Source organism: Telopea speciosissima, chromosome 7 (assembly GCF_018873765.1).
Source record: "Telopea speciosissima isolate NSW1024214 ecotype Mountain lineage chromosome 7, Tspe_v1, whole genome shotgun sequence".
In the NCBI taxonomy this organism is placed as follows: domain Eukaryota; kingdom Viridiplantae; phylum Streptophyta; class Magnoliopsida; order Proteales; family Proteaceae; genus Telopea; species Telopea speciosissima.
The window spans coordinates 582,434-608,522 of NC_057922.1; the positions used below are offsets into that span (position 1 = coordinate 582,434).

At 39.1% G+C, this 26,089-nt stretch overlaps 2 protein-coding genes across 3 annotated transcripts; both read left to right on the top strand.

Moving 5' to 3' along the window:
* The first annotated feature begins 961 nt into the window (after positions 1 to 961).
* LOC122670007 (PH, RCC1 and FYVE domains-containing protein 1) lies at positions 962 to 16,094 on the top strand. The gene is made up of 9 exons (XM_043866936.1): positions 962 to 1,602; positions 4,549 to 4,635; positions 7,694 to 7,783; positions 7,941 to 8,027; positions 8,120 to 8,239; positions 11,985 to 14,096; positions 14,226 to 14,372; positions 14,917 to 15,464; positions 15,679 to 16,094. The coding sequence occupies exons 1-9, from the start codon at positions 1,555 to 1,557 to the stop codon at positions 15,839 to 15,841; spliced, it is 3,402 nt and encodes a 1,133-aa protein (XP_043722871.1). The 5' UTR covers positions 962 to 1,554; the 3' UTR covers positions 15,842 to 16,094.
* Positions 16,095 to 19,935: 3,841 nt separating this feature from the next.
* Positions 19,936 to 23,790, top strand: LOC122670008 (probable serine/threonine-protein kinase WNK7). 2 transcript variants are annotated; one of them, XM_043866937.1, is made up of 7 exons: positions 19,936 to 20,202; positions 20,319 to 20,356; positions 20,516 to 20,743; positions 20,830 to 21,050; positions 22,062 to 22,219; positions 22,309 to 22,738; positions 22,836 to 23,790. In XM_043866937.1, the coding sequence occupies exons 1-7, from the start codon at positions 20,116 to 20,118 to the stop codon at positions 23,654 to 23,656; spliced, it is 1,983 nt and encodes a 660-aa protein (XP_043722872.1). In that variant the 5' UTR covers positions 19,936 to 20,115; the 3' UTR covers positions 23,657 to 23,790. The 2 variants fall into 2 exon arrangements, with proteins under 2 accessions (XP_043722872.1, XP_043722873.1); XM_043866938.1 differs by lacking the exon at positions 20,319 to 20,356 and having other exon boundaries at positions 19,937 to 20,202.
* Positions 23,791 to 26,089: the final 2,299 nt, after the last annotated feature.

Here is a 26,089-nt window from a genome sequence, read left to right on the forward strand (position 1 = left end):
TGATCATCGACAAACAATTTTTTTCCACTTTAGTTTTCCTCAACCGTTGGAGTAGAGTACGTTAAAACTTTTGTGTCTATGTCTCTCAATTTCTACTATTTTGACGCACCTCGTTGATGCATGAGGTGCACTCCTCTATGCACCCACTTAGAAACCTCTCTCTTTTTTCTAAAAAGTCTAAAAAGAGAGAGAGAGAAAAAATACTAGAAAAAAAAAAATGTAAAGGAATTCCCGCAATTTTGGATTGCAAATTTCATCATGCGGATGATTCAAAGTATCAATATCATATCAATGGTACATATTAGTATTGTTGGTGACCAATGTCAATACTTGAACAATATAAGTATCATTGTATTCGTCTAGAGCAAAATGGACCATAGAGTAAGTTTTTTCTTCTGAAAAAATGAGGGGAAAATAGTCCAATACGATCTGTGTCAGTCGATTTGTTTCAATATTGGTTCCGATATCAATATCAATATTGATCGAACCTCTCTACTGATTGGATCCGACTCTTCTCCACTGAGCGGAGAGCCCAAGGCATCTGATGGCTGGACTATGCCGCACACATCTCAACGCATGCCTTGTCAGCTGTTGGGATGTGTGAGGGCACAATCCAACCGTCGGATACCTCATTGGGCTCTCCACTCAGTGGAGAGGAGGAGCCCAATCCCTACTGATCTTAATACGATGATTTAAATCCATAATCATGCACCCTCTAACATAATGAGCCATAGGGTCTTAAATTATTCTCTTTTTTTATCCATGTGGACCCCATGTAGAATGGTACTGTTCTCTGCATTGCTAGTGGTATGACGTATAGATTCCTCGTACTGTGGCATGGTAGCAAAGGAAACCCTCTCAAAAGAGGGGAACAAAATAAATAATAATTTTGTACTTTTTTGGGATTTCGTTTTTCAGGCGATTTCATGCTTTTTTTTTAGGCCCGTCTTTGACTACTTACCACTTACATTACACGGACGCAACCGGGAAGTTAAATCCGATTCGCTTCTGCGTCAGAGAATTTCTCATTTCCGTCTTCGTCCCTGTTTACTGTGCCGGTTTATAGTCGACGGGGACCTCCGGTTCCTTACCGGAATTCCTGTCCGAAAACCGCTCTTCTCTGACCTGCCAAGCCTTCTCTACCTTGTCGAAGAATTGCTCATCTTCACTCCATTAAGCAATCTTGACTTCAAAGTCTAAACAGTTTTGTTTCAGTCCATTTTCAACTGCTGGAACTGTTCTCATCGCAGTGAAGCGAACAAGGAAAACGGTCCTGGTAGACTTGACTTTTTTTTAGGGCTCTGGGCTGTGGAATTTTGGTTTCAGTCTAGAGCAGCTTGACAGATCTGGAAAGCTGTGTAGCTCTAGGGCTTACGGCTGGTTCCCGTTGGCCGTCGTTTGCTCTCTTTTTTTCTCCAATTTTCTCTGGGGTAGACAAGAGGGCTTTCTTTAGCTGAATATTGATGGTAGTTCACGGACGAGACTGTCATCTATGATGACTGCAACTCTTCCACGATCGATGCGGGTGGTGATTCCAGAAGTCTCTCACATGGAATGGCAGATCTTGTCAGCTATGGGAATGCTGAACGTGACGTCGAGCAGGTTAGTTTTGTTAAAAAAAAATAATTCTGAACTTTGGCAAAAATTTCGGATTTCTTTTTAAGTAATTACTTGTTTTCAATTTCAGTATCTTCCGAACGGTTTCTTGTGTTGATCCCAGTTTCTCATTTGTATGATGTAAAATACTAAAATTTGTCAAACTTTAATGGAACGATTTGTGATTACAAGACGGAAGGCATAAATCAGAGACATTGACTTGTTGTTGGCCTTCGGATATGTCCTTAACTTGAACGAACGAGTGATTTACAACTTTACAATAACTGTAGCTCGAGGCATTAGAATGTGTTAGTCATCAAGGTTGATTTGCGGAACCGAGTTTCTGGCGCCATGGTGCCTGTGTATAGGAAAGGGACCTGTAATAATGAGTCATCCTCTTTATTCACCGTGAGTCATGACAATAGAGCTACACGTGGAACAAAGCTCAGGGCAAAAATCAGATTGGGTTACTGAGGAAGTTGTGGAAATTTATTATTTTTTTTTTTGGGGGGTTGGGGGGTGGGGGGGGGGGGGGAAGATCTGATGCTAAAATGTTCTGCAAGAGCATCATCTACGTGGGCAAGCCCATTAAGTTCTTAACAACTAAAGAGTAGTTTATCTTTTTTTTTTTTGGGTAGGATAAAGAGTAGTTTATCAGTTGCATGATAGATGCAAACAATGCTATTCTTGAAATGATTGGAATACCCTTGCAATCTTCTCCGCATTTCTTTGCCCAACTAGTTATCATGTCTGGAAGTTAATCTCTACATCATGAAGATTCCCGCGTTCAATTGTCCTGTTGGCATTTGATCTGCAACATTGTTGTCTTTTGTGGCTTTTTTTATCTGTGTTCCCAAGGCTTACCTTTCTGATAATAGAGTTTGTATTGTGTTTCTGGTACATTATGCGTATAGCGTGCTTATGGAGAGAGCTTAAACATGGAATGTGTGTTTCACTCTCACTCTCTCTCTCTCTCTCTGAAGGACTCTAAACGAGCTTTAGGTTTTGTTGATGATCAAAAGTAGCCCTAGTGGTGCCACATGAGTTTTTTGACCTAGCAGAAGTGTGTGAACAGGGGAGCATTCTTAAAAATCTGGGAGAAGATTAAGAAAATATTTAGAGGAAGCCTTAATGTAGAGGCGGCTGTATATGGAATTTCAAATGTGGTGTCAAATATTGCGTCTAAGTGACTGATTTTCTGGCATGAAATATTCAACACCAGAATTAGATCCCTGACCCCCCTCTGGTTACTAAATATGCGATGTGGAAGCTAGAAGGTTTTGTGACTGCTTTAAAATTCAGTGAATGAAACAGGATGGCACATACCCGGGAAACCTGTCCTGGAAAATTTCAGTCTTCAATATTATGTGGCTATAATTGACATGTTAATATTTCACGGTTTGGTATTGAATTCCTAATGGTTCTCTCCATCGCAGCAATTTTTTCCTGTTCCAGAATCTTGGTGGATCAGGAGTAGTAGAGGGGGTGAAGCATACCTATTTGTCATTCTCCTCTCTGTCCTCTCCAATGGGAATCTACCATGGATTGGGAGTTGTGCCCCAAATTGTGAAGCTTATTACTTTTATAAAAACTGTAAATCTGTTAAAAGCATAAAAACATCATGTTTCACATTTAAACACTTGTAGGTTAAAACATTTGCATTGATCCCCACCAAATTATTCATGTTTTCTTTTTTCTCCTTATATGTTGTGTTTCTTCCATTTATAACCTCGTATTAAAATGTCAACTTTTTATATCTTCAGTATGGGTTCTCTAGACTTGTGCAGGTAGGATTGCAAGTCTAGGGAGGCAATCCAACCACTGGATAGATAAGAGCACCATTTTGATTCTTTATATGTCAAAATTTATGGCCAACTTTGGATGCAAGGCCCATAATCTGCTGGATTTTCTCCAATTTATTTTCAGCCATTAATTCAAATGTTCTCTGACCGTTGGATACATAGAGGACTGTGTGGATCGGCCATCTGTCAATTCTCGAAGACAAATTCAAATCATATAGTGTTATTGAGCTTAAACTTACCAGATTAAGTGGACAACTTGTCCAGAACTAAAGAGATACCTCTCTAGACTGCCAGTCTAGACAAACTATGCCCCTTTAATATTGTATATTAAAACGCCCCATCATCATTATCATCATCATCATCATCATCATCATCAATAATAATAATAATAATAAAAATAAAAATAAAAAATATAAATATAAATTTAGTAGTAATAAGATGTCACGAAGCCAGTATAAGATATGACAAGAGAAGTAAGGCATCGTATAAGGGGATCCATTGCTCCACCCTCCCTTTTTGGCACATTTTAGCTTGAGTCCCCATACTCAATACTCATTTTGGGCACCTATCATGATGCCCCAAGTTTGGTGTTAGGCGCATTCAACTCCTTGAGAGATTTTCATACCTGATCCCAATGCCCGAACCATTGTAATATAGTTTATAGGAGCAGAAGGTGAGGAAGTCAGGTCATCCATGATCAACATGAAAAGCAGAATGATTTATGCATGAAGAGGGACACCACATGTAAGGGATGCATCGCAGACTTGTTATACTTGTGGAAGTAATGACTGGTCTGTGGCAAAAGGTTGCTTGATCATTCTTCAGCATGACCTTTGGAAGAGAGGCAAAGTAGGTAAGATTGCATGACCATATGGTTAGGAAATGATTCTGGAGCTTCAAAGATTATTATTTGGGTTTCAATTTTTTATGTAACACTTAACTGTGGATGTTGTGCATTTCTAGATAAAAATTGTTTCTGATTAAACATATATCTATAAGAAATTTGTGGTGGTATTTGTTCTAATTTAACTTGGAATACATAGGTTTGGTATTTATGTAGTCTTATGTTGCATTGCCTTTTCTCCTTTTTCTTGCCAAAGTGCTGTATATCTTGATTTATAGTTTGAATGAATTATTATACCTCTTGCAGGCATTAATTGCTCTGAAGAAAGGTGCTCAACTGCTCAAGTATGGTCGAAAAGGGAAGCCTAAGTTTTGCCCATTCAGACTTTCTAATGTATGTATGGTTATTGATCTGTTATTTTGGGAATTTTTTTCGTTGTTATTGTATTATCTTCCTGTTTCTCTGTTTTTAATCATACATGACTATACTATAACTAATGCTAAGGTCTCTGTTCATTCTGCTGAACAAATGCAAATTATTGTGCCTTTGGTTATTTGGGTCATATTGTGTATTTAACATTTTGCAAGTTTTGGTGTGAACAGAACAACTCTTGCTTAAGTAATCTGTCTCATTTATATCCATGAAATGTGTGCTTTCAATTGGTTGTGCATTCTTGTACTTGTTTTTAGATTTCCATTGGAGTTTGCACTAATTTGTGCACTTGATATGTTGGTGACCTCCCTTTTCCAGATTTCAACATGACTGCTATTAGGAGTTGATTTCTAGATTGTTTATTAATTTGCTTGAAAATCGTAGAACTGCATTCAGTATTCTATTTCTGGTAGCAAGCCCCAATTACTTGTCATCAGGCTCAGTGATGTGATCCAGGTCGGGTTAACCCTTATGGGATTGCTTGTGGGCCTACCCAAACAAGGAAACACTCTGTCCAAAGTAAAGTGACAAAGCAGTAAATAAATCAATATTTACATAGTGGGTGGCAATTCTGTGAATAAGTTGAAGTTCATAAGGGAGTGGCAGAATTGTATTTTATTAGAACTTCAAGATATAGTAATGTAAGGCTGGATCACAAAGGATCTTGCCCCAGGCAGGTTCTTCTTGAACAAGTTTAATGCTGATTTAGTCTTCAAAAAACTGGGCAACAATTGATGAACTTGTAGCAGATCACACAATTGAAAAAAAAAGAGGGGGGGGGGGAATAGAAGTTAGGACGGAAGAAGGATAGCTTGGATTGAGCCTCTCACTCTCTCCCTTGGGTCTCTCACTCACGGCCTCTCACCGTTACTGCATCTCACAGCTACATGGTTGTAAAAACAATATATTTTTTTTCATGCAAATATTGTACAATGCTGGCCTCCCTTACAAACTTATATAGAAGACTAAAAAATAGACTTAGACACTAAAAGGGAAAGGCCCAACCAAATCTTTAACTAATAAGGTATCCTAAATAGACTAGGAAAGTGAAATAATAATGAAAAACAGACTCAAAATAGGACTCTAACTAAACTAATGAATTAAATCTCGTTTTCCAATTTTCTACTCATATTTTAGGCTCATTAAATTTGCCAATTACAAAGTAAACACATGGGATTAAAAGCCCAACACCTACATAACCCAACCCAAGCTTATTTTCAATAAAATAATTTCTTTAGGTGACTTGTCTGCATCATATAGGCAAAGGAATATATCATGCCAGTAGAAAGGGTAAACTAGGAACTAAAAGCATAATAAGGACAAAGGAGAATATGGGAGAAAGCGATGGGTATTAAGGGAAACTAAAATAAAATAAAAGGGTTAAAGAATCGTGGGAAGGGGGTTGTCTTCTTCAACCTTACACTGGATATGGCTATGGCGGTAAGGCAGCAGCAGTATTTTTGGAGAACTCCTCCTATGGCCATGGATTGACTCAAGAATTTAGGATTAATCTTGTAGGCCTCACACCTCAGGAATACACTTAACAATAGGCCAAACAATCAGATATAATAATCACAGAAAATCCCTAAAACTAATCTGGTGGTAGTTACAGGTACAGTTTTGGTTCAGGTTGGATATCTTACCACAGGTGAGGACTTTGGAGATGAGATTTGAGGGCTTGAGTCTCCTAGCGTAGAGAGACTCACGACCAAAATATGAGGAAGTAAGGAAGAGTGGTGGGGGAGATCGAAGGCCAGATGTGACTGGTGGTAGATGTTGCTAGGAACAGGGCATGATAACAGAGATTTAAAAAAAAAGAATAAAGAAGGAAGAAGGGGATTAAGATGGGTTATAACAGGGTAGAAGAATCAAAGCAATGAAGGAGGAAGGAGGAGATTCGTACCTGAAATGGAAGAAAAGAATGGAGAAGAAGAAGAATATAAGAAGAGGAGGTGTCACAGGGAAAAGGGAGAGTGGAGAAAAAGGGCTCGCAGAGAAGAAGAGAAGAGAAGGGGGGGGGGGAGGAAGGAATCACACATACCAGGCCACGCAAGCACACCACACAAACTCAACTCATCTTTTCATTATCAAATACTCCCGTTGTTGTGTTAAACATATATTTATAAAACCTAGAAAATAAAGATTCCTAATTACTTCCTAAAACTTAGACTAACAAAAAATAGAAACTCAATAAAACTCAAATTGGAAATTTCCTTACATGTCTAATAGCTACCCAAAATAGAAGATTACATTTATCTTTACTAAAGAAGATAAATCCTTAATAACCTACTGAACCAGAACAAGATTGGGACCGGTTTTGGTCCGGCTTCTCAAACGGGCTTGGCCTGGCCCATGGAACAGCTGCTGCATCACTCGGTTGAGTTGAACTGAGCTGAGCTTTGGCGGCTTTCTTGGATATTTGTCCATAATGCAGCGTAAATTCAACTCTAGAAGCCTGCTTTGTCTACGTTCTGGTCATACATGGATTGATATGTGCAACATCTAAGCTATCACTTCGTAGTCCTTCCATCTATGCCACTTTGCAAAATTCAATGGCATCCACAATTTAAGATTATCTAATGACTCATGCAGCCTTCAGATGCATTAACATTTTTTTGTAGGGTTAAGGACATGTTGTATGGTTCATGAGAAATCCTTATAGTGTTTGTCTAAGTTCTTGTGGTGAATGGGCCATAGATCATTATTGTCAGACTTGCTGGTTTGGGGGTCAAAAGTTCTTTCCTTAAATGGATGTTTTTCATGTAGATGCGTCACAAGCTCTGCACATAATGATAAACAAACAATTAGGACATTTTCTTACTAGAAAGTAATGATCTTGAACTGTTTTTAAGTTTTATTTGAACATATTCAAAAAAAAATTTTGACATTCTCATTTTTATCACTTTTATGACATGATTTAATGATCAAGATTGCAAAATGTATGAGTATGCATGGTGAGTCCTATTATGTGGACCATTTACTGTTTATTAATTATTGTTCTCACTCCTGAAATTCACAGGATGAATCATCCTTGATCTGGCTTTCTAGTGGTGGAGAAAGAACATTGAAGTTAGCTACTGTCTCAAAAATAATTCCCGGACAAAGAACTGTGAGATTTTCTCTTTTTCTAATTTGATTGATATTATCCTATTTCTTTATTGTGGCATTTACTTTATGATATTCTGTATGTACTTATGTATATTATTCTAATGCTAGTGCTCACATCTTGGCAATTGGATATTTTTTTTTCTGTTGTGATGTGTCAGTCTGTCTTCCAGCGGTATTTGCGCCCTGATAAGGATTACTTGTCCTTTTCTCTTATCTACAACAATGGAAAACGATCACTTGATCTGGTTAGTATGAGTACTAAGATCCTGTTTTTAAAACTATTTGATTGGTGTTTCCTTAGCTTCTTTTTACCTGTTTTTGTTGTGTTATTTTTCAGATTTGTAAGGATAAAGCTGAGGTAGACTTGTGGATTACTGGCCTTAAGGCATTGATTTCTTCTGGTCAATGTGGACGTTCAAAAATTGATGGATGGAGTGATGAAGGACTTTATTTTGACGTAATTCTACTTGTCTTGAAGCATTTTCTGCTCCCCCCCCCCCCCTCCTCCAAAGCAGATGTTATTGAAGTGAACTGTCTTTTGCAAACATAAAATACTGTGTGGCTTTCACCTTCTGATTATTATGCCATAGCTTTTAGGATTTTAGCATTCCAGTTTTCAACCAATTGATTTTAAGCAGTGTCAATGATACTTGACTTGTTCTCTTATGCTGTAAATAGAGCAGTATTTTTCATTTGTCCGTGTGCTTTCCTTCGTACTCCTCTCCTTTTCTAGTAGCAATGGAGTAGAATCTATTGCCAAAAACCAGAATACTACTAGGGCATGTATCTAGAGCTCATGACAAAGAAGCAAAAGAAGGCCAAAGAAGATTATAACCGAATAGAGGTCCTACAAGACAGCGCCTGTCTTTTGTTATTAACACCTAGCATCTGCAAGAACTTTGGCCTAATCTTTATATTTACTGGTATTTGATGCTCACTCTGTTGTTATAGATTAGCATCAATTATGTGTGTTTGTAGTATTAAAGAAACAGGGAAGATACAAAAGGAGGCTATTACACAAAATGGATCCTGGCAGATTCCCCTATAATAGCCCTTTGCATTCCTATGAACCAAGTCTTGACCAAGTTATCTGCCAGAGAATTGGGCAATCTTGATGTCCACCAAAATGAATTATTCATATTAGATCGCAATAGTCAAACCAAAGAAGAGTGGAATAAATCTTCAGGCTACTGTTTCTGATGAAACCCAACCAATCATGGTGGTCAAATCTCCCTCAACCGCCAAATGTAGATGCGAAGATCATTGGGCTTCTTGAGGCTACGATGAAAGCTCTCAATTTAGCCAAGGCTGAAATTCCCTTACCATTGCCATTGATTTTCACTTTTAGATAGGACTGGAATGTACCACATTCCATCGCTGAGCTCCAGAGCTTCTCTGCAAACATATATATTCTTGATAGGCCCTGTTTTTATACTGATCAACTAACAAAGTTCAAGTTAAAGGGAGTTAATTGGGAGGACCAAGAAATCTTTGTCTAGTACCTCAAGTAGTCAAACTGAAGCTTGATCAGGTGTATATTCTCTGATCCCAAATTCTCAATCCATAATCCTGATGATGTCATAATCTTGTGAAGAGTCCTACTAGAAAACCTAATAGAAGAGGTGGTTGGACCCTCAGGAACTTTTGGGCAGGAAGAATACCACCATGGACAGAGTTCTGCCTGAATACCACACCTTTGCTTGGGTAATGATTCTTGACAGAATTCGATTCATTATCTCAAACAGAGAGGGATACAAATGAAAAATGCATGCGATATGTAAAGGTGGTGATTTCAGCTAGTTAGTATTTCTTCCTCATGTTATTCAATACTTCTTAGTATTTCCTTTAAATCTTTATACAAAATTCTGTTGCTTATTCTTAGCAAGGACTGAAGGAGTAAAATGGGAAGAAAGGAAAACTTTTGTTATTAGTAACTAGTAAGAGAGAATAAAGTGGAGCAGTGTAAAGGATTCATAAATATTTTTTAATGATAAAAATGTAGGGATCACCTTAGACTTTTCAGAGATTCAGGATCTGGATCTTTTATAGTATAGGTCAATATAGGGGAGTTAATGTACTTTGTTATGGCATTAGATTTATTTTTTTGAAAAGTCAGGTTACAAATTAGATTCTGCAAGTTCTTTTGTATTGCAGGTCCCAACTCCCAACTAGATAAAGGATGAGGGTTCGTGAGTCAGATTGGCAGATGCCTTCATAAAAACCAATTGACAAACCTTGTACATATTAGAGTAGTCAGATGTGGATTAAAAATGACTTTGTGAGAAATGGTGAGAAAAGATATCGATGGGTTTGGGTAAACAACATATAGGACTTTAAATAGGCTGAATGGCAAAACAAGATTTTTGTAATGACACCTATTTATTTGGGTGAGACTCAGTTTTGTCGAGTTGATTTAAGGGATTCAGATAAGGTTATAAGTTTTCACTTTTGGGGCTTTTTGTATTTGCAATTCTCTAAATGAATGTGCCCATTGGATGGGAATTTGTGATTTTTCTCAGATGTAGGGGGGACATTTAGTGAAAGGAATTTAGGGTTTTGTTACGGTTTTGACATTAACTGCTAGAATGCTGCATTCTTACTTTCTTATTTTTTGGGGTGGGGGAGAAAGGAGTTGCATTCTTTAAAATTTTCAGAAGTACAATAACAAAGACGGGCTTCCATCCTTTTCAGAATGTGAGCATTCACCCCATGGATCCCTTGAGGCACTGATGCAAGACCAGTGCAGAAGGAACTTCCCACTGATGCAAGTTAATTTTGGTGCAGAGTCTTCTTGATAAGAACTTCTAGTTTGCAGATAAGGAAGACTACACCCACTGCCTGAAAGCATTGTTAACCCTACCATGGTTGACAGAATGACATTAAAAAATGTGAAATAAATCCCACGCACTAATCCATGCTACAGTTTATAATAATACCTTCTGATCCCAAAATTAGTAGATCTTCCTCTCTCAAATATGCACACACACAGACACTTGCAGATGAACAGACTAGCACGTGGACTACATGACACTTTTAGGAAGAAAAAGTTTCCAAAAGACTGTTCCCAAGGAGAATAATTGTAAATGTTCCCATTTCTCATGGTCCCAGAGGCATTGGTTGAAGGCTTGAAGCAGAACAAAATTTTAGAGTTTTACAGTGACATTCTGTTTTTATGTGCAGCCTGAATCCAAGGAAAGGAGTTCCACTGTCTTGACATTCAAGACACAACCTGGTCAGAACCCAATGTCACCTTGACCAATTAATTAAAGATCTGTGATCAGTGTAAATGACTGTCAATCTATAGAGTTCTCACTACCAAAATCAATACAAAATCATACTTTCTAAATTTCTGCTGCTGTTTATGTGTTATGACGTGTGCGCAAGGTGCACAAACATGTGCAAGCACAGATGACACATAGAGACATACAGACATACATGGGAGGCACGGTATCTTGGTTTCTTGTGTTCATACTTGCCTCAAATACTAGAGATGAGATTGAGACCTTTGATATGTTGAGTTATGGTATATATTATGTGGAAGTAACATCAAAAGAGCCAGATTTAAGCTCTTTCTTTTGGAGGATGTGGTCTACCAATAGGTTGGCTGATGAGAGACCTGCTGATTATACATTATATTTGCCCATTATGTGGTCCTCATTTTGTATTCTCGTCTGCTAGATCTGTTGTTATATGTTTGTCTCTCTCTCTCTGTCTGTGTGTGTGTGACCAAGCATAAGAAAATAGCAGAAGCCACTGTTTGTGTTGCAGTGGAAAAATAATGCTGGCGCTCTTTCGACTTTTTGCTGTATTCTTATTACTAGCACAGTTCTGTATAGGCCAGATTTGTGGTAATAAATTAATTTTTGTGGCCTTGTTTTGCTATCAAGTTTTTTTTTTTTTTAAACAATCTATTGAAATTATGTGGCATGTGCATGATGGATTTTGTTTGAATAAGAATATGAAGATTAAAGAAAATTTGTCTTTCGTTAGGAGGTTGAGGTCCTTTGTTCTGGGCCTATGGAAAAAATTTTGGGATAAGAATAAGGAAATTGTCTTTCATCAGAAGGTTGAATCCCTCCTTTTATTGCCTATAAAAAAAAGGTTGTATGTACTATGTGCTGATGCTTTGTATATTGTCTATTTCTAGTATCTATCTTCTTGCATGTCATGATGATGCATGGCTTCGTGTTAATTTGTTTCAGGATGGCAGGGACTTGACATCTAATAGTCCAAGTGACAGTTCTGTTAGTTTCACACGAGATATTAGCTCTCCAGAAGCTTCCGTCAGTTACAAGGCAAATACTTTGGCCAAGAGTTATCCTACTCCAGAAAGTTCTACGCAGTCTGAAAGGTCACATGTATCTTTGGAACGCACAAATATGCAAGTAAAAGGATCTGGTTCAGATGCTTTCCGGGTTAGTGTTTCAAGTGCCCCTAGTACTTCTAGTCATGGTTCTGCACAAGATGATTGTGATGCCTTAGGCGATGTATACATATGGGGTGAGGTTATATGTGATAACTTTGTAAAGGTTGGTGCTGATAAAAATGTTTTTCCTTTTAGTACAAGAGCTGATGTGCTTCTCCCCAAGCCATTAGAGTCTAATGTAGTTTTGGATGTTCATCATATAGCCTGTGGGGTTAGGCATGCTGCACTTGTTACTAGACAAGGAGAGATTTTTACATGGGGTGAAGAATCTGGTGGGCGGCTTGGCCATGGAGTTGGGAAAGATGTTATTCAACCTCGTTTAGTGGAATCGTTAACAGTCTGCAGTGTCGATTTTGTTGCCTGTGGAGAGTTCCATACTTGTGCTGTTACCATGGCTGGTGAACTTTATACTTGGGGAGATGGTACCCATAATGCTGGGCTTCTTGGTCATGGTACTGATGTGAGTCACTGGATACCAAAGAGAGTTGCAGGTCCTCTGGAAGGTCTTCAGGTTGCTTCAGTTACCTGTGGTCCTTGGCATACAGCCTTGATAACATCAACAGGTCAGCTGTTCACATTTGGTGATGGAACATTTGGTGTCTTGGGCCATGGCAACAGAGAAAGTGTTGCATATCCCAGAGAAGTAGATTCTCTGATGGGATTGAAGACAATTGCTGTTGCTTGTGGTGTTTGGCATACTGCTGCCATTGTGGAAGTTATTGTGACACAATCTAGTGCTAGCTTTTCCTCAGGTAAATTGTTTACTTGGGGTGATGGGGATAAAAATCGTCTTGGTCATGGAGACAAGGAGCCGCGTCTGAAACCCACTTGTGTGCCTTCTCTTATTGATTACAATTTTCACAAACTTGCTTGTGGCCATAGCTTAACGGTTGGATTGACTACGTCAGGACATGTTTTTACCATGGGAAGTGCAGTTTATGGCCAGCTTGGGAATCCCCATGCTGATGCGAAACTGCCTTGCCCAGTAGAAGATAAGCTTGCTGGTGAATCTGTTGAAGAGGTTGCTTGTGGTGCATACCATGTCGCAGTGCTTACATCAAGGAATGAGGTCTACACATGGGGAAAGGGAGCTAATGGGAGATTGGGCCATGGGGACATTGAAGACCGGAAAACACCGACATTGGTAGAAGCTTTAAAGGATAGACATGTTAAATATATTGCATGTGGTTCAACCTTCACTGCAGCGATATGTCTTCACAAATGGGTATCTGGGGCTGAGCAGTCTCAGTGCTCGGCATGCAGACAGGCATTTGGATTTACTCGAAAGAGGCACAATTGCTATAACTGTGGGCTTGTACATTGCCATGCCTGTAGCTCCAGAAAAGCTTTTAGAGCAGCTCTGGCTCCTAATCCTGGAAAGCTTTATCGTGTGTGTGATTCCTGTTATGCTAAACTGAACAAAGTGTCAGAAGCTAGTAATAACAATAACAGGAGAAATGTGGTACCCCGACTTTCGGGCGAAAACAAAGATAGGTTAGACAAGGCTGATTTAAGATTATCCAGCTCTACTGGTAATCTGGATTTGATTAAGCAGCTTGATAGCAAAGCAGCCAAACAGGGAAAGAAGGCAGACACATTCTCGCTTGGTCGATCTTCCCAGGCAACTTCTATGTTAAACCTAAAGGATTTAGCTTTATTAAGTGCAGTTGACATGCGCCGCATGGTTCCCAAACCACTTCTTACATCTGTAGGTCAGTCTGGAATGAGCTCGAGGGCAGTTTCACCATTCTCAAGAAGACCCAGCCCACCACGTTCTGTAACACCTGTTCCTACAACTGCAGGCCTTTCTTTCTCTAAAAGCATCACAGATAGTCTGAAGAAAACAAACGAACTCCTGAATCAAGAAGTACAGAAGCTGCGGACCCAGGTATATTCTCTGATTCTTTGAATCTTTTCTACTAAATGAATGTTACTAATAAATCCTCTGCTTGTTTTCCTATAGTTAGTTGTCATCGGCATAATGAACTTATCATTTTGTTTCATGGAACTGGTTTAGGTCGATAGCCTGAAACAACGTTGTGAACTTCAAGACTTTGAGCTACAGAAATCAGAAAAGAGAGCTCAAGATGCCCTTGCTGTTGCTGCAGAAGAATCTGCCAAGTCTAAAGCTGCTAAAGAAGTCATAAAGTCCTTGACTGCTCAGGTAATTTTCCTATTTGGACATGCTCTTTCTTTTTGTTGACCTTGAACAGGATTCTTTGGCAAACACTTTCTAGACATTGTTCTGAACTGGGTGCATGCAATTTCTGTGTTTGTTTAATAGTAGACCTTTTAGCTTAGTTTCCGCATGCCATGCTGATAATTTAGCAGTTACATTGGCTGATCTGAACGGTGGGATTTATGATGTCACATAACACATCAGTAATATCTTCATTTACTCCTTAAGGTCCATGACATGGATGGTTACAGACTGACAGTAGTTGGATGAAGTGGATGGTTACAGAATTACAGTAATTGGATAAGTTAATCTAGTTATGAACATTTGTCTTCTTCAATTTCAAGAATGTTTAGGTTACTTTCCTTGACCACGGGATTGGATTGCCTTGAACAACTTGATTGTCCATTTTCATTTTGTATGTGATACTTCTAATGTAGTTTTCCGTCACTGAGTGAAAAAGTAATTGTTGATAGTGTAAATTTGCAACTTGTTGCCATGTCTGTTGATAATGCCTTAAAATGATGTCCAGCTCAAGGATATGGCCGAGAGACTGCCTCCTGGTACCTATGAGACTGAAAACCTGAAGCCAGTTTATGTACCAAATGGCTTGGAGACAAATGGGATATCTCACCTTGAAACATTTGGAGGATTTCAATCTAGATCTGATGCAACCAATGGTGCTGAATTGGCTACGCCCACAGGAATTGACTCTGTCGCTGTTAATGGCACTCCAGGGCAGACCTATTTAGCTAGAATTGTTCCTGGAGCAAATGAAGCTAATGCCTACCTACCAAACCAGCGTATTCTTGCCTCCAACACAATCAATTACCATGCAGACATGGGACTTCGAAATGGTAATGCTGGGGCATATGCCAATATTAGTAGGCCTGAGGCTCCTGGTGGCAAGGAAACTGAGTCTTTCCAAAATGGTGAGAATGGCATGAAATCAACGAGTCCTGCCCCAGGCAATGGTCATCAAGTCGAGGCTGAATGGATTGAACAGTATGAGCTCGGTGTATATATAACTCTTGTGGCCCTTCGGGATGGAACTCGTGATCTCAAGCGAGTGCGCTTTAGGTACTCTCTCTCTCTCTCACCTATACCTTGCTCTTTAAACTTTTTTGTGACGCCCCTTATAGTTCCAATTTCCTTTTTCCCTAGAATGTATTTTTGATAGCATTTTAAAGGTTTAGAAAGGTTAAAATCCTTTTTGGCCTTAGAATCATAATGAGAGTTTTAGCTTATGATCAATTTTAATATTGGAACCTTAAAACTGAAAATGCATTCGCAGCCGGAGAAGATTCGGAGAACACCAAGCTGAGACTTGGTGGTCAGAGAACCGTGATAAGGTGTATGAGAAATATAATGTTAGGGGCTCGGACAGGCCATCAGGAGCTTCCAGTCAGTCATCTCGTAGACCTGAGGAAGCCGTGTCACCATCTTATCAACCTTAGCAGCGAGAAAGGAACTTCGCCTTTTAAGACATTTTGGATCCAAAAATGTGATTGTTTTGAAGGCTATGGGTGGCAGTCCCTGTTCAAACTGGAAGGGATGCCTCTCTTTTTTTCCTCTTAAATTATATTTCTTTGTTCATTTTTATTTTCTGGGTATCTGCTCCTTACCCTACCTGTTGTATTCTATTGTATATAAAAAGTATCATCAATTTGTGAGATAATATGGGCAGTAGAAAAGAAAAATTTTCATTTATATCTCAATTGCTAATGTCTTCAAAGACAATATGATCTAATGTTTACTTGGGAATCCAGGAATCCCAATTCCTAACCTCTCTAAGTTTTTGCCAGGTCTCCATCTGTGAGCCGTGATTGGTATGGGGCCATTCTTTCTAGGAAGTGGATTTTTATGTTCTGATTTTTTTTTCTTTCTCTGTATATGTGGGTCTTATGTGAATGTTAACTATTTTCAAGACAACCATTTGTGGTTTGAAGATTTAAACAGTTGTGGGCACCATGTTTGAGTTATTGGAATTGGCCCTGGAATTTAACCCCAAAAAAAAAAAGAAAAAAGAATTGGAACCGGAATTGGTTGCCGCTGTATCCGAACGAGGAATAACCGGTGATGATTTGGCAATAATCGGCAAAAATAAAAATCCTAAAAACATTGATGTGGATTCTGGATCACCTGGAATCGGTATTTCCCACGGCCAATTCAACCTGAATCCGAATCAGATAATTCCATCACTCCGATATCGACAGTGGTGGGCGCTGCAATGAATATCTCTCAAGTCTAGCGTTCCCACGGCATCTCATCGGATAAGAATTTCACCATGCCAGGAATACGGACTTTTATCTTTTGTTTTTTGTTTGGTAGAAACGGACTATTATCTTCGTGTTCGTAATAGGCCGATAATTGAGGCGATGGTGATGGGCTGATGGCGGCAGTGGTTGGGAGATGGAGCCGTGGAGGTGAAGGGGTGGAGTTTGAGAGGGATAAATTTGAAAATTTAGAGTATTTTAGATAAAGACTAATTTAAAAAGCACCCCAAACATCTGTTTTCAAAAATTGGGTATTCAAAACAACATTTTCATAAAAATTGGGCACCTGAGGTGTAATTTATCTTTTTGTTTGTTTTGTTTAATGTTTCATTTTGATTTATGGATTAAAGGAGCAAAGTTCTTTGTGCCAGGCTACCGCACACCCCAGACACAAGGGTTTAAATGACTACCCATGAAAATTGAAAATCCCACCTCCCATGTCAATGAGCACACTCTTTTTGTTCCCGTGCATGCACAGGGGTCACACTCCCACAGAAAACACGGATTAAAATCAGGGTTTTGCTTTGTGTTACTAGGGTTTATTATCCTCCTTAATATAACTAAGAACAGGGGTGATCCTCTCCTAGAGTACAGGAGAAAAAAACAAAACAGAGTCTAACACTCTAACCAGATTAGTTAAGCACGAAAGTAGGATTTTTTTTCAATCCATATTAAAACACTCTCTCTCATCAAATCTTCTGTAATGTATAAGAAATAATCTACTCACAATCCCCAGACGGTTTTAAGAGATTTATTTCTTTGTTTTAGTCGCGTGCTTTTTTTTCCGGTAAGGTTGTTTTAGTCGTGTGCATGATTTCAAAAAGTGGTATTGGGCATATATCAGAATCGGGATCAATTGGGATCAGAATCGATCTGAGGCCGATCCCAATTTTGGCTGATATCTAGCTCGTCTGATCTTTATACGGAAACTAGGGTTAGGGCATTAAAATACCGATTCCGAGGTTAATCTAGACCAATTCATCTAGATCGAATCAGTAGAGATCGATTTGAATTCTAACTCCATGTATTGAATCATTTACAGGGCAATCGATGATCCCAACCGTTGTCGATGGTCATCAACCAACAATGCTAACTTTGTACTTTATGATTCTCTGGGAACAAACGGGTTGTGATAGAATAGACTCAGGGACCTTTATCCTCTCAGGTTTCCTGTTCGGTACAGTTCGTACGGTTCCTCTCATAGGGAGTGGAAATGACCACCTTATCCCTTGCCTGAACACATTGCCTGGGTGGGGTCCACTCCTATGAGAAAAACCGTTTGAACTGTACCGGATAGAGAACCTGAGAGAATAATTTTCCGTAGACTCACCTTGACTCGGCTTAATTCGGCCAGACTCTGTATGCATAAATTTGGGTTTAATCAGAATTGATTTCGGGCAATTCCAAAAGTTAACTCGACTACTGATTCTGGTTTGAGTTTTAACTTTTAACACACTGCTGGACCCTTTAGAAACTAACAAAAGTTTGAAGTTTTTTCAAATTGAAAATGGTAGAATACATACACGTTGCAAATTTTTTTTATGGGCAGAGAGATCAACAAACTATCAGTTAGGGATGGAATCTCTACCCCAAACCAATGAGAGCACGTGAAGAGGTGCTACGCTCTTCATATATTGGGGGACCCACATGTCAAGGAAAAGAGAAATTGAAGAGCACGCATTATACCGGCAGTGTGGTGGTCATTTTTGCTTCTGTTTATCATTGCATTTTTTTTGGGGGGGTGGGGTGGGGGATGAGGAGGAAGAGATCTCTGAGTAACGGCATCGGGGAGCACAATAATGGGTTGCAACAAAATAATAACAACCATAGAAGGGCAATGGTGTCATTTCATATAAGGAGAAGAGAGATAGACACAAAGGTTTTAATGTACCCTACTCCAGCAGAGCAGCTCAAAGTACCTTTTCCCATTTTTGGGGTAGAAAAGAAACTTATGGCATTAACGAAACATCCACACCTTGAGACAAATGGTAATTTAGAAAAGAGAGAGGGTTTCTTGTATATCACTAAAAATTCAATCTATGGATGATCAACATGCGGCAATATTTGAAGTCGGTTCAAAGAATTCCTTGGAACCAAGTATCAGTAGCTCACTAGCCCGTACGATATAAAGCCTATGTCTGACACAAATATCAGGACAGCGCAAGTTTCAATCATATATCATTGGAAAGCGGGATGAAGATCATAATAAGGGTAGGGGCATTATTTTAACTTTAATCGAGTATTAATAAGATATGGATTTTCTTATATCCATTGTAGAGGAAAACTTTCTTCACAAAAGAATGTATTTGGGTGCAAGATCACGGACCTCTCAAGTGGCAGTGCACCGCACTTAAGACTTGAATTTTTATCCTCCCAAGTGCAGATCATGTCGTGGCCACCATCCGATGCACTTTAAAGGTGCACTCGGCAGTGCCCAACACTTGAGAGGATGAAAAATCCGTATCAAAACCATGAACTAAATCATTGTGTTGGATGAGTTTTCTGGACTTGAAAAACCAAACCGGCAAAAATAACCTGAATTGGCTTCATATCCTGAACCAAACCGGAACCGGGTCGATCTTCTATGTTATTATCCACTTTTGTTTGGTAATACTATGTTATTATCCACTAAACCAAGGAGAGAGGGAGAGAAGTATAAATACTAGACCATGTATGAACTTTTACGTCTTACCTGCTATATAATTCCAGAGGAGAGAGGAGAGACGGAGAGAAGAGGTTTGTCTGCTTTGCTGTAACGCGAAGGAGGTTGAGGTAGATTCATCGGACATCTGTACGAACCTCCGCTTTTTCTGAGCCCATTACTTATGGTTAGGGTTCATCTTCTCTGTCTCTTTCTCTCTTTTCTCTGCTATTCGATTCCGGAGCTCGACGAAGCAACAAAAGAACGGTTTTTTTTGGGGGAGCCAAAATGTATGTCTTCCTCCCATTTTCTTCTTTGTTCTTAAGCTTTCAATCCTTCTCTCTGCAGGTATGGATGCGATTTAGGATTCGCTTCTGTTTGGGTTTGTTACATTATTAGTAGATTTTGTTCAATTAATTTGATGTGGGAATACCTGCTTCAATGTTTCAATGTTTCAATATTTTATGCGAGTTAGCATTTCGGATATGTTTCTGTGGGATAATTATTCTATAGGTTCGTTTTATGTGTTTTGTGAATCGTTGTTTTTTCAATTCACTTAATAACCTGGACCTGTCTGTTTATTGCAATGAATCTTCTCTTGTTGCAGTCTGAGGGTTTACAGATTGTTAATACACAATGACCTCCTTTGCGTTTCCCTTTCCTTCGATTTGTCATGGAACCTGTTTTCGTCTGGAAACGCTCGGAGATTCACTGCTAGAGTTTCGAATTTTGTTCAGGGTCTAAGCTGTGATTTCTCGATTGAGTGGTCTAGGTCGTCGGGTTTTCGCAGCTGCATTCTCTGAATTTGGTTCATATGGAAGCTGTAGAAGAGAGTTCGGGTCTTTCAGAGCCCCCTGACCCCGATGTTGTTGAAGTAGATCCAACTTGTCGATATATTCGGGTAGAAGTACTGAATCTTTTGTCCTTCTTCTTGTTTTTTTTTTCCTCTTCTTTTCTGGATTCTCCATACGTATGTTAAAGGTATGTTTGACATTCATTTATTCTATGTTCCAACAGTATAAAGATGTACTGGGGAAAGGTGCCTTCAAGACGGTGTATCCTTTCCTTCTTGCTAGAGAATTATGTGCCTTTACAACACATCCACACCCCCCAAACCACCAAAAAAAAAAAAAAAAAAAAAAAAAACTTTTAAGTTTTTTTTTCCCCCATTGATATGTTTACATGATTTCCTTATTTGTGTTATGAGATAATAGCTACAAGGCATTTGATGAGATTGATGGACTTGAAGTAGCTTGGAACCAAGTACAGATTGAAGATGTGTTACAGAAACCAGAAGACATAGGAAAGCTTTACTCTGAAGTCCATCTCCTGAAATCTTTGAAGCATAACAACATAATGAAGTTCTACAATTCATGGATTGATGATCAAAACAGGACTGTTAACATCATCACTGAATTGTTCACCTCGGGTAACTTGAGACAGTAAGCTTATTTTCTAATCTGTCCCTTTCCCTTTGTTTTGTGGTGAGTTTAGTGTTGTGGGTACCTGATGTAGTCCTTTTGTATAGGTATAGGAGGAAACATAAGAAGGTTGACATTAAGGCTGTGAAAGGCTGGGCGAGGCAGATTTTGATGGGTTTGAACTATCTCCACTGTCATGATCCACCAATAATACATAGGGACCTGAAGTGTGATAACATCTTTATCAATGGTAACCATGGGGAAGTAAAGATCGGGGACCTGGGGTTGGCAACTTTCCTGCAGAAGCCACATGCACATAGTGTGCATGGTATATATTTGTCTTTTCCTCCTTTTATGGGCTAGCGTGTTTATCACCCCCTCTCCTGCTAAAAATGGTATTATTTGTATTATAAATCTTAGGTAAATAAATTTGTCTGAATAGACTGTGATTTTGGTGCATTGCCAACATTGGTCTCATTTCTGTTTTACATTTGTTGATGGTTCTGGCAGGGCACATGGATACTTGATTTCTTAACTCTACCCACACTAATTGAGTAATTTCTGTTTTGTAACAATTCAGTCCAATAATACCTCTAGATAGTGGCCATTTTGATATTTATTTTCAAATGTATAGTATACTTTTGTAATGTTAGTATATTTAGTTGTTAGTATATTCAGTGACAAGCTCCGAGAGAGTTGTTTAAGGTGGTATTCATCGGAGGCCTAGAGACGCCCCAGTAAGGAGGTGTGATATGATCACAATTGAAGGAACTAAAAGAGCTAGGGGTAGGCCTAAAATGACCATAGGAGAAGTGGTGAGGAAGGACATGCATAGCCTAGGTCTTCTGCCAAGTATGGCTTCGGATAGGGCCTATTGGAGGGCAAGGATCCATGTAAAATACCCCATTTAGCTGAGTTTCTCCTGCCGTGCTGGGTTGGGCTTCTTCCCTCTTACTATCTTTCATCTTTCATTTATCATTTGCCATTTCTCTTCTCTTTCCCTATTCTTTTTTTGCTAGAACTCAGTTTTCCTTTGTTGTGTTTGGATCCATGTAGCCGACCCCATTTAAGTTGAGATAAGGCTGAGTTGTTTGTTGTTGTTGTGCAAAACCATAAATCCATAAATCCATATAACAATGTTTCAGGTTTTAAGAATTTGTAAATGTTACCCACTGTTATGTCAAAAGTTACTTTGTTATTCTAAACCTTTGTGAAATATGTGAAAGTTTGGTTCATAGGTACTTTTGAGCTTATTCTACACTTTTGTGAAATATGTGATTCTTTTATGTCCTATTTTGTTTAAGTTAATTGAATTAATCTGTGAAAGTTGGGTTCATAGGTACTCCTGAGTTTATGGCACCTGAGCTATATGAGGAAAATTACAATGAATTAGTTGATATATACTCCTTTGGGATGTGCGTGTTAGAGATGGTAACATTTGAATATCCTTACAGTGAATGTAGAAACTCAGCTCAGATATATAAGAAGGTTTCATCTGTAAGTTTCTCACTTATTGATATTATTTCAAGCTTATTTTGTTTTATTTAACCAGAATCAGGTGAACAGTTCTATGAATGTTCTTACAGGGAATAAAGCCTGCTGCCCTCTCTAAGGTGAAAGATCCAGAAGTGAAACAGTTCATAGAAAAGTGTCTGGTTCCGGCAGATCAAAGATTACCAGCAAAGGAGCTTTTAAAGGACCCTTTTCTCCAAGTAATGGATTGCCCTCTGCCGCTTCCTGATATTGTTACACCCAAAGTAGGAGCCTTTGGAGATTGTCGTGTGCTCTTGGAAGAGCCTACTAATACACCGCACATGCCTCTTTCCATGGAGGTTGATGCTGATGATGAGTGTGAGCCTCCTGTTATCACATCTATTGAAAATTCTTTTGCTGGTGGGTCAAACATTATATGTTTGGAGATTCAGAGGGCAACAAGGGGCATTGACGTAAGATTGAATGGGGAAAAGAAAGATGAGAAGACTGTAACACTATTGTTTGAAATTGCTTATCAGGATGGTAACTATATTTCTGCTTCTGCTCATGCTTACTCTCAGATTTCTGTAATTTGAACTTAGGTAGATGTTAAATTTTTTACTACATTTCTTACATGTAGGTCGTGTCAAGTATGTATGTTTCCCATTCTATCTCGGTGGGGATACAGCTCTTTCAGTTGCTAGAGAAATGGTTGAGCAACGAGAACTGGCTGATCAGTATGTTAAGTTCATCGCTGAGTTGATTGATTTGATGCTGATGAACTTGATACCCAAATGGAGACCTTGTGTTCCCATTGATCATCTAGTTGGGCCGCATGGAATCCAAATGACTGAAGGCCATATCAATGACCAATTACCTAAACAGGGGGAAAATTCTGCTCGGTCATTCCAGAATGCTTTTGAAGCTGCAGCTGTGGACATTTCAAACCTTACAGGTCACCTTAATTCTGCTTCTGTCAAAAGACCCATTCAGCCTCTGGAGGAAGCTCTCATGAAGCTCGAGGACGTCCCCTCACGTTTTAATTTTCAACTTCAAAATACAGCCACAGCTGAAGATCAGACTTCTGGGATGTCATTCATTTCAGTAGGCTGTACTGAAGGAAGTGAGAAGAAATGCTTGGCCACATGCATGTCTGTGGAATCAGGATGTACAGGTTATAATGAATATGACATGAAAAGAGAAGTTGCAGAATCTTTGTATGGAGTTGGAAGGGGTGGATGGCTTGATGACAGAGATATGGGAATCAAAAAAAGCATCAATGATGTGCATGCGTCTAGTTATCCAAGCAATGCTTCATCCTTAGTTTCGGGTGAAAAAATTGCTGATGAGTTGAGTTTGGAACTGGAGATGATTGAATTGCGGTTCCAGCAGGAAATTAATGAGATTTGCAAGAGAAAATATGAAGCCATCATCGAAGCAAAAAGAAGGTTTGTACAGTAAGATAGCGTCGATTTAGCAGTTAATTGAATACTTTTTTTCTTGCTCTTCCAAATGTAGAAAGTTGTTCATAGAACAGAACTATAGATTGTCCTTGATTCATATTTGTTCGAGTGTGATATAAATTTACCTTGAACAACTTTTGGTCTCTTTGGAAGATTATACCGAGCAGGATAAGTTACCAAATACGTTTTTTTTCTTTTGATGAAAGTGTAATCACATAAACCACACATTAATCCCAAAAGGTTAACCGACTTTTAGGACCATGGAATGGCCAAGTTACCAAATACTTAATCATAAGAAGCACAAACAAATAATAATTCTAGGGAGGTACTAAATTTTTCTACATGAAACCTTTCTGCTCAGTTTTACCCTTTTCTTTCACTTGTTTTTTTCGGCATCACTGTCACTCGCTTTAACCTTTCTTTTTTCTGATTTTTTTCCTGGGAAACCAAATTTTAAGGATAAATGCAAAAGGACCAGACGCCCATAGAGAGTGTGAAGCACCGATGGTGTACATCCCAATAAATAGAGAGGAAAAAACGAATTTTTTTCCTGTCCTGTTCCTTGCCTGATACAGTGGTCTAGTTCTACTAATACAGAGGTGGAAATGACGTTTTAACCTCCCTCGAGCAATGTGTTCAAGTAGGGGGTTAGATAATCATTTTCGACTCTCTATGAATGAAACTAAACCACTGTACCCGACTGAGAACAGGAGATGATAATCATCCGGGAAAAACTGGAAGTCGAGGTTCTTTCCATTGGGGAGAGTCTGAATGTAAATCCAAAATAAACTGGTGAAGAAGTCAACAGAGTCATGGTTGGGAGGAGGGAGGGGGGGGGGGGGGGAAGGAGGGGGTTACATAGAAGTTAGGTTATAACTGAAAATCGTTATGCACCATAAACCATTAAGCGATGTAGAATTACAATCTATGATAAATACAAAAGCAAATTACATGCACCCTTGATGATTTGGAGGTTTACGAATAAGCCTTTACCGTTAAGTTTAAACTGTTAGATGTGGTTAAACATTTGAAAATGATTATATTACCCTTCTATTTTTAGCATGAACAACTTTACCCATCTACCCCTATCTCTTTTTTCTCCGGCTGCCATACCAAGTTCCTTGATTAGAAGGGGCTTTAAGGTTTTCCCGTTGCTTCTCGCTATGGCAGCCAAGCTGCTACCTTGTACCAAGAGGAAATTTACAACCTCAATATGGCCTTGTGTAGGAGCCATATGCAAAGCTGTGGTATTCGAGAGATCAACTGTCAAAGATAGCTCTTGTATCGCAGCCATATGCAAACCTTCATCACCTCTGCAATGTGTCCAAACAGAAATTAATTAACTCAGATAAGTAAAAAGAAAGAAAAGTAGAAGCTAAAAGGAGAATTGAATGGAGACTGTACCTAGATCCCCTTGCTTGGCTGCAATGTGAAAGGCGTCATAGCCATTCGTTGGCTTTGATGCTTGCGGAAACAATATCACAGTACTTGATCATCTCTTCCACCATATCAACATAACCGTATTCAGCAGCCACGCAAAGGCCTGTTTTCTCCTGATTGATTGTTTCAACAACATTTCTTTCAGTTCTTCCTTTGCGGTCCCGGTGAGGATTTCCATGACCACAGGTAGGTTCCGAGCTCTTGCCGCCGAATGCAGGTGAGTGTCGTCTCGTTTTCCAGTCAATGGTTTCATCATTTTCTTCCCATGGGGCGAATCCATCGGACTAATTGCAGAAGAAATACGTACTTACTGCTAATTCAGACTTCTAAAAAAGACGAGCATATCTTCTCCAAAAAAAACCCACCCAGATCAGCACCCACTCCTTGTATCAAATATATCATTTCCGTAACCACCCAGAAGGCAAAATTGGGAACATTTCAGGAACTGAGTAACTGGTTAGCGAGGGGTTCGATTCATTAAGATAAATTGGCATCTTGGAAATATAGAACAGAAAAGAACAAGGGAATTGGAGTCATAAAGAGGAACTGAAGACTGATGGTCATGGTCAGCAGGTGAGGCGTCTCTGACGTATCCAACTCTAATGCAGTGGTTCTAGTGTTTGAACTTCACAAAAAATTACAGAGAAAGAAGGGCGGTGGCGGGACTAACCTACGCGGGAGGGTGGCTGGGCCAAGGGATGTCCGCCGGAGATGGTTTGTCTTCTCCAAGCTTCGGTGATGTTGTGTAGGCAAAACCCTAAATCAATTTAGGGATTTTTCATTTTGTAATAGAAGAAGGTAAATAAGGATAAAAGTGTCTTTTTCACTTTCAGAACTAACAGCTTACTAACACCATGAGCCATAGGGGGTTATTTGTAAAAGGTGAAACTAAAGGATGTTTTGTTATTATTTCAAACATCAGGGGTGCATGTAATTTGCTCTAAATACAATTATCAACAGCCTTCTGCGTAAGCATTGACTAAGTTGTGCA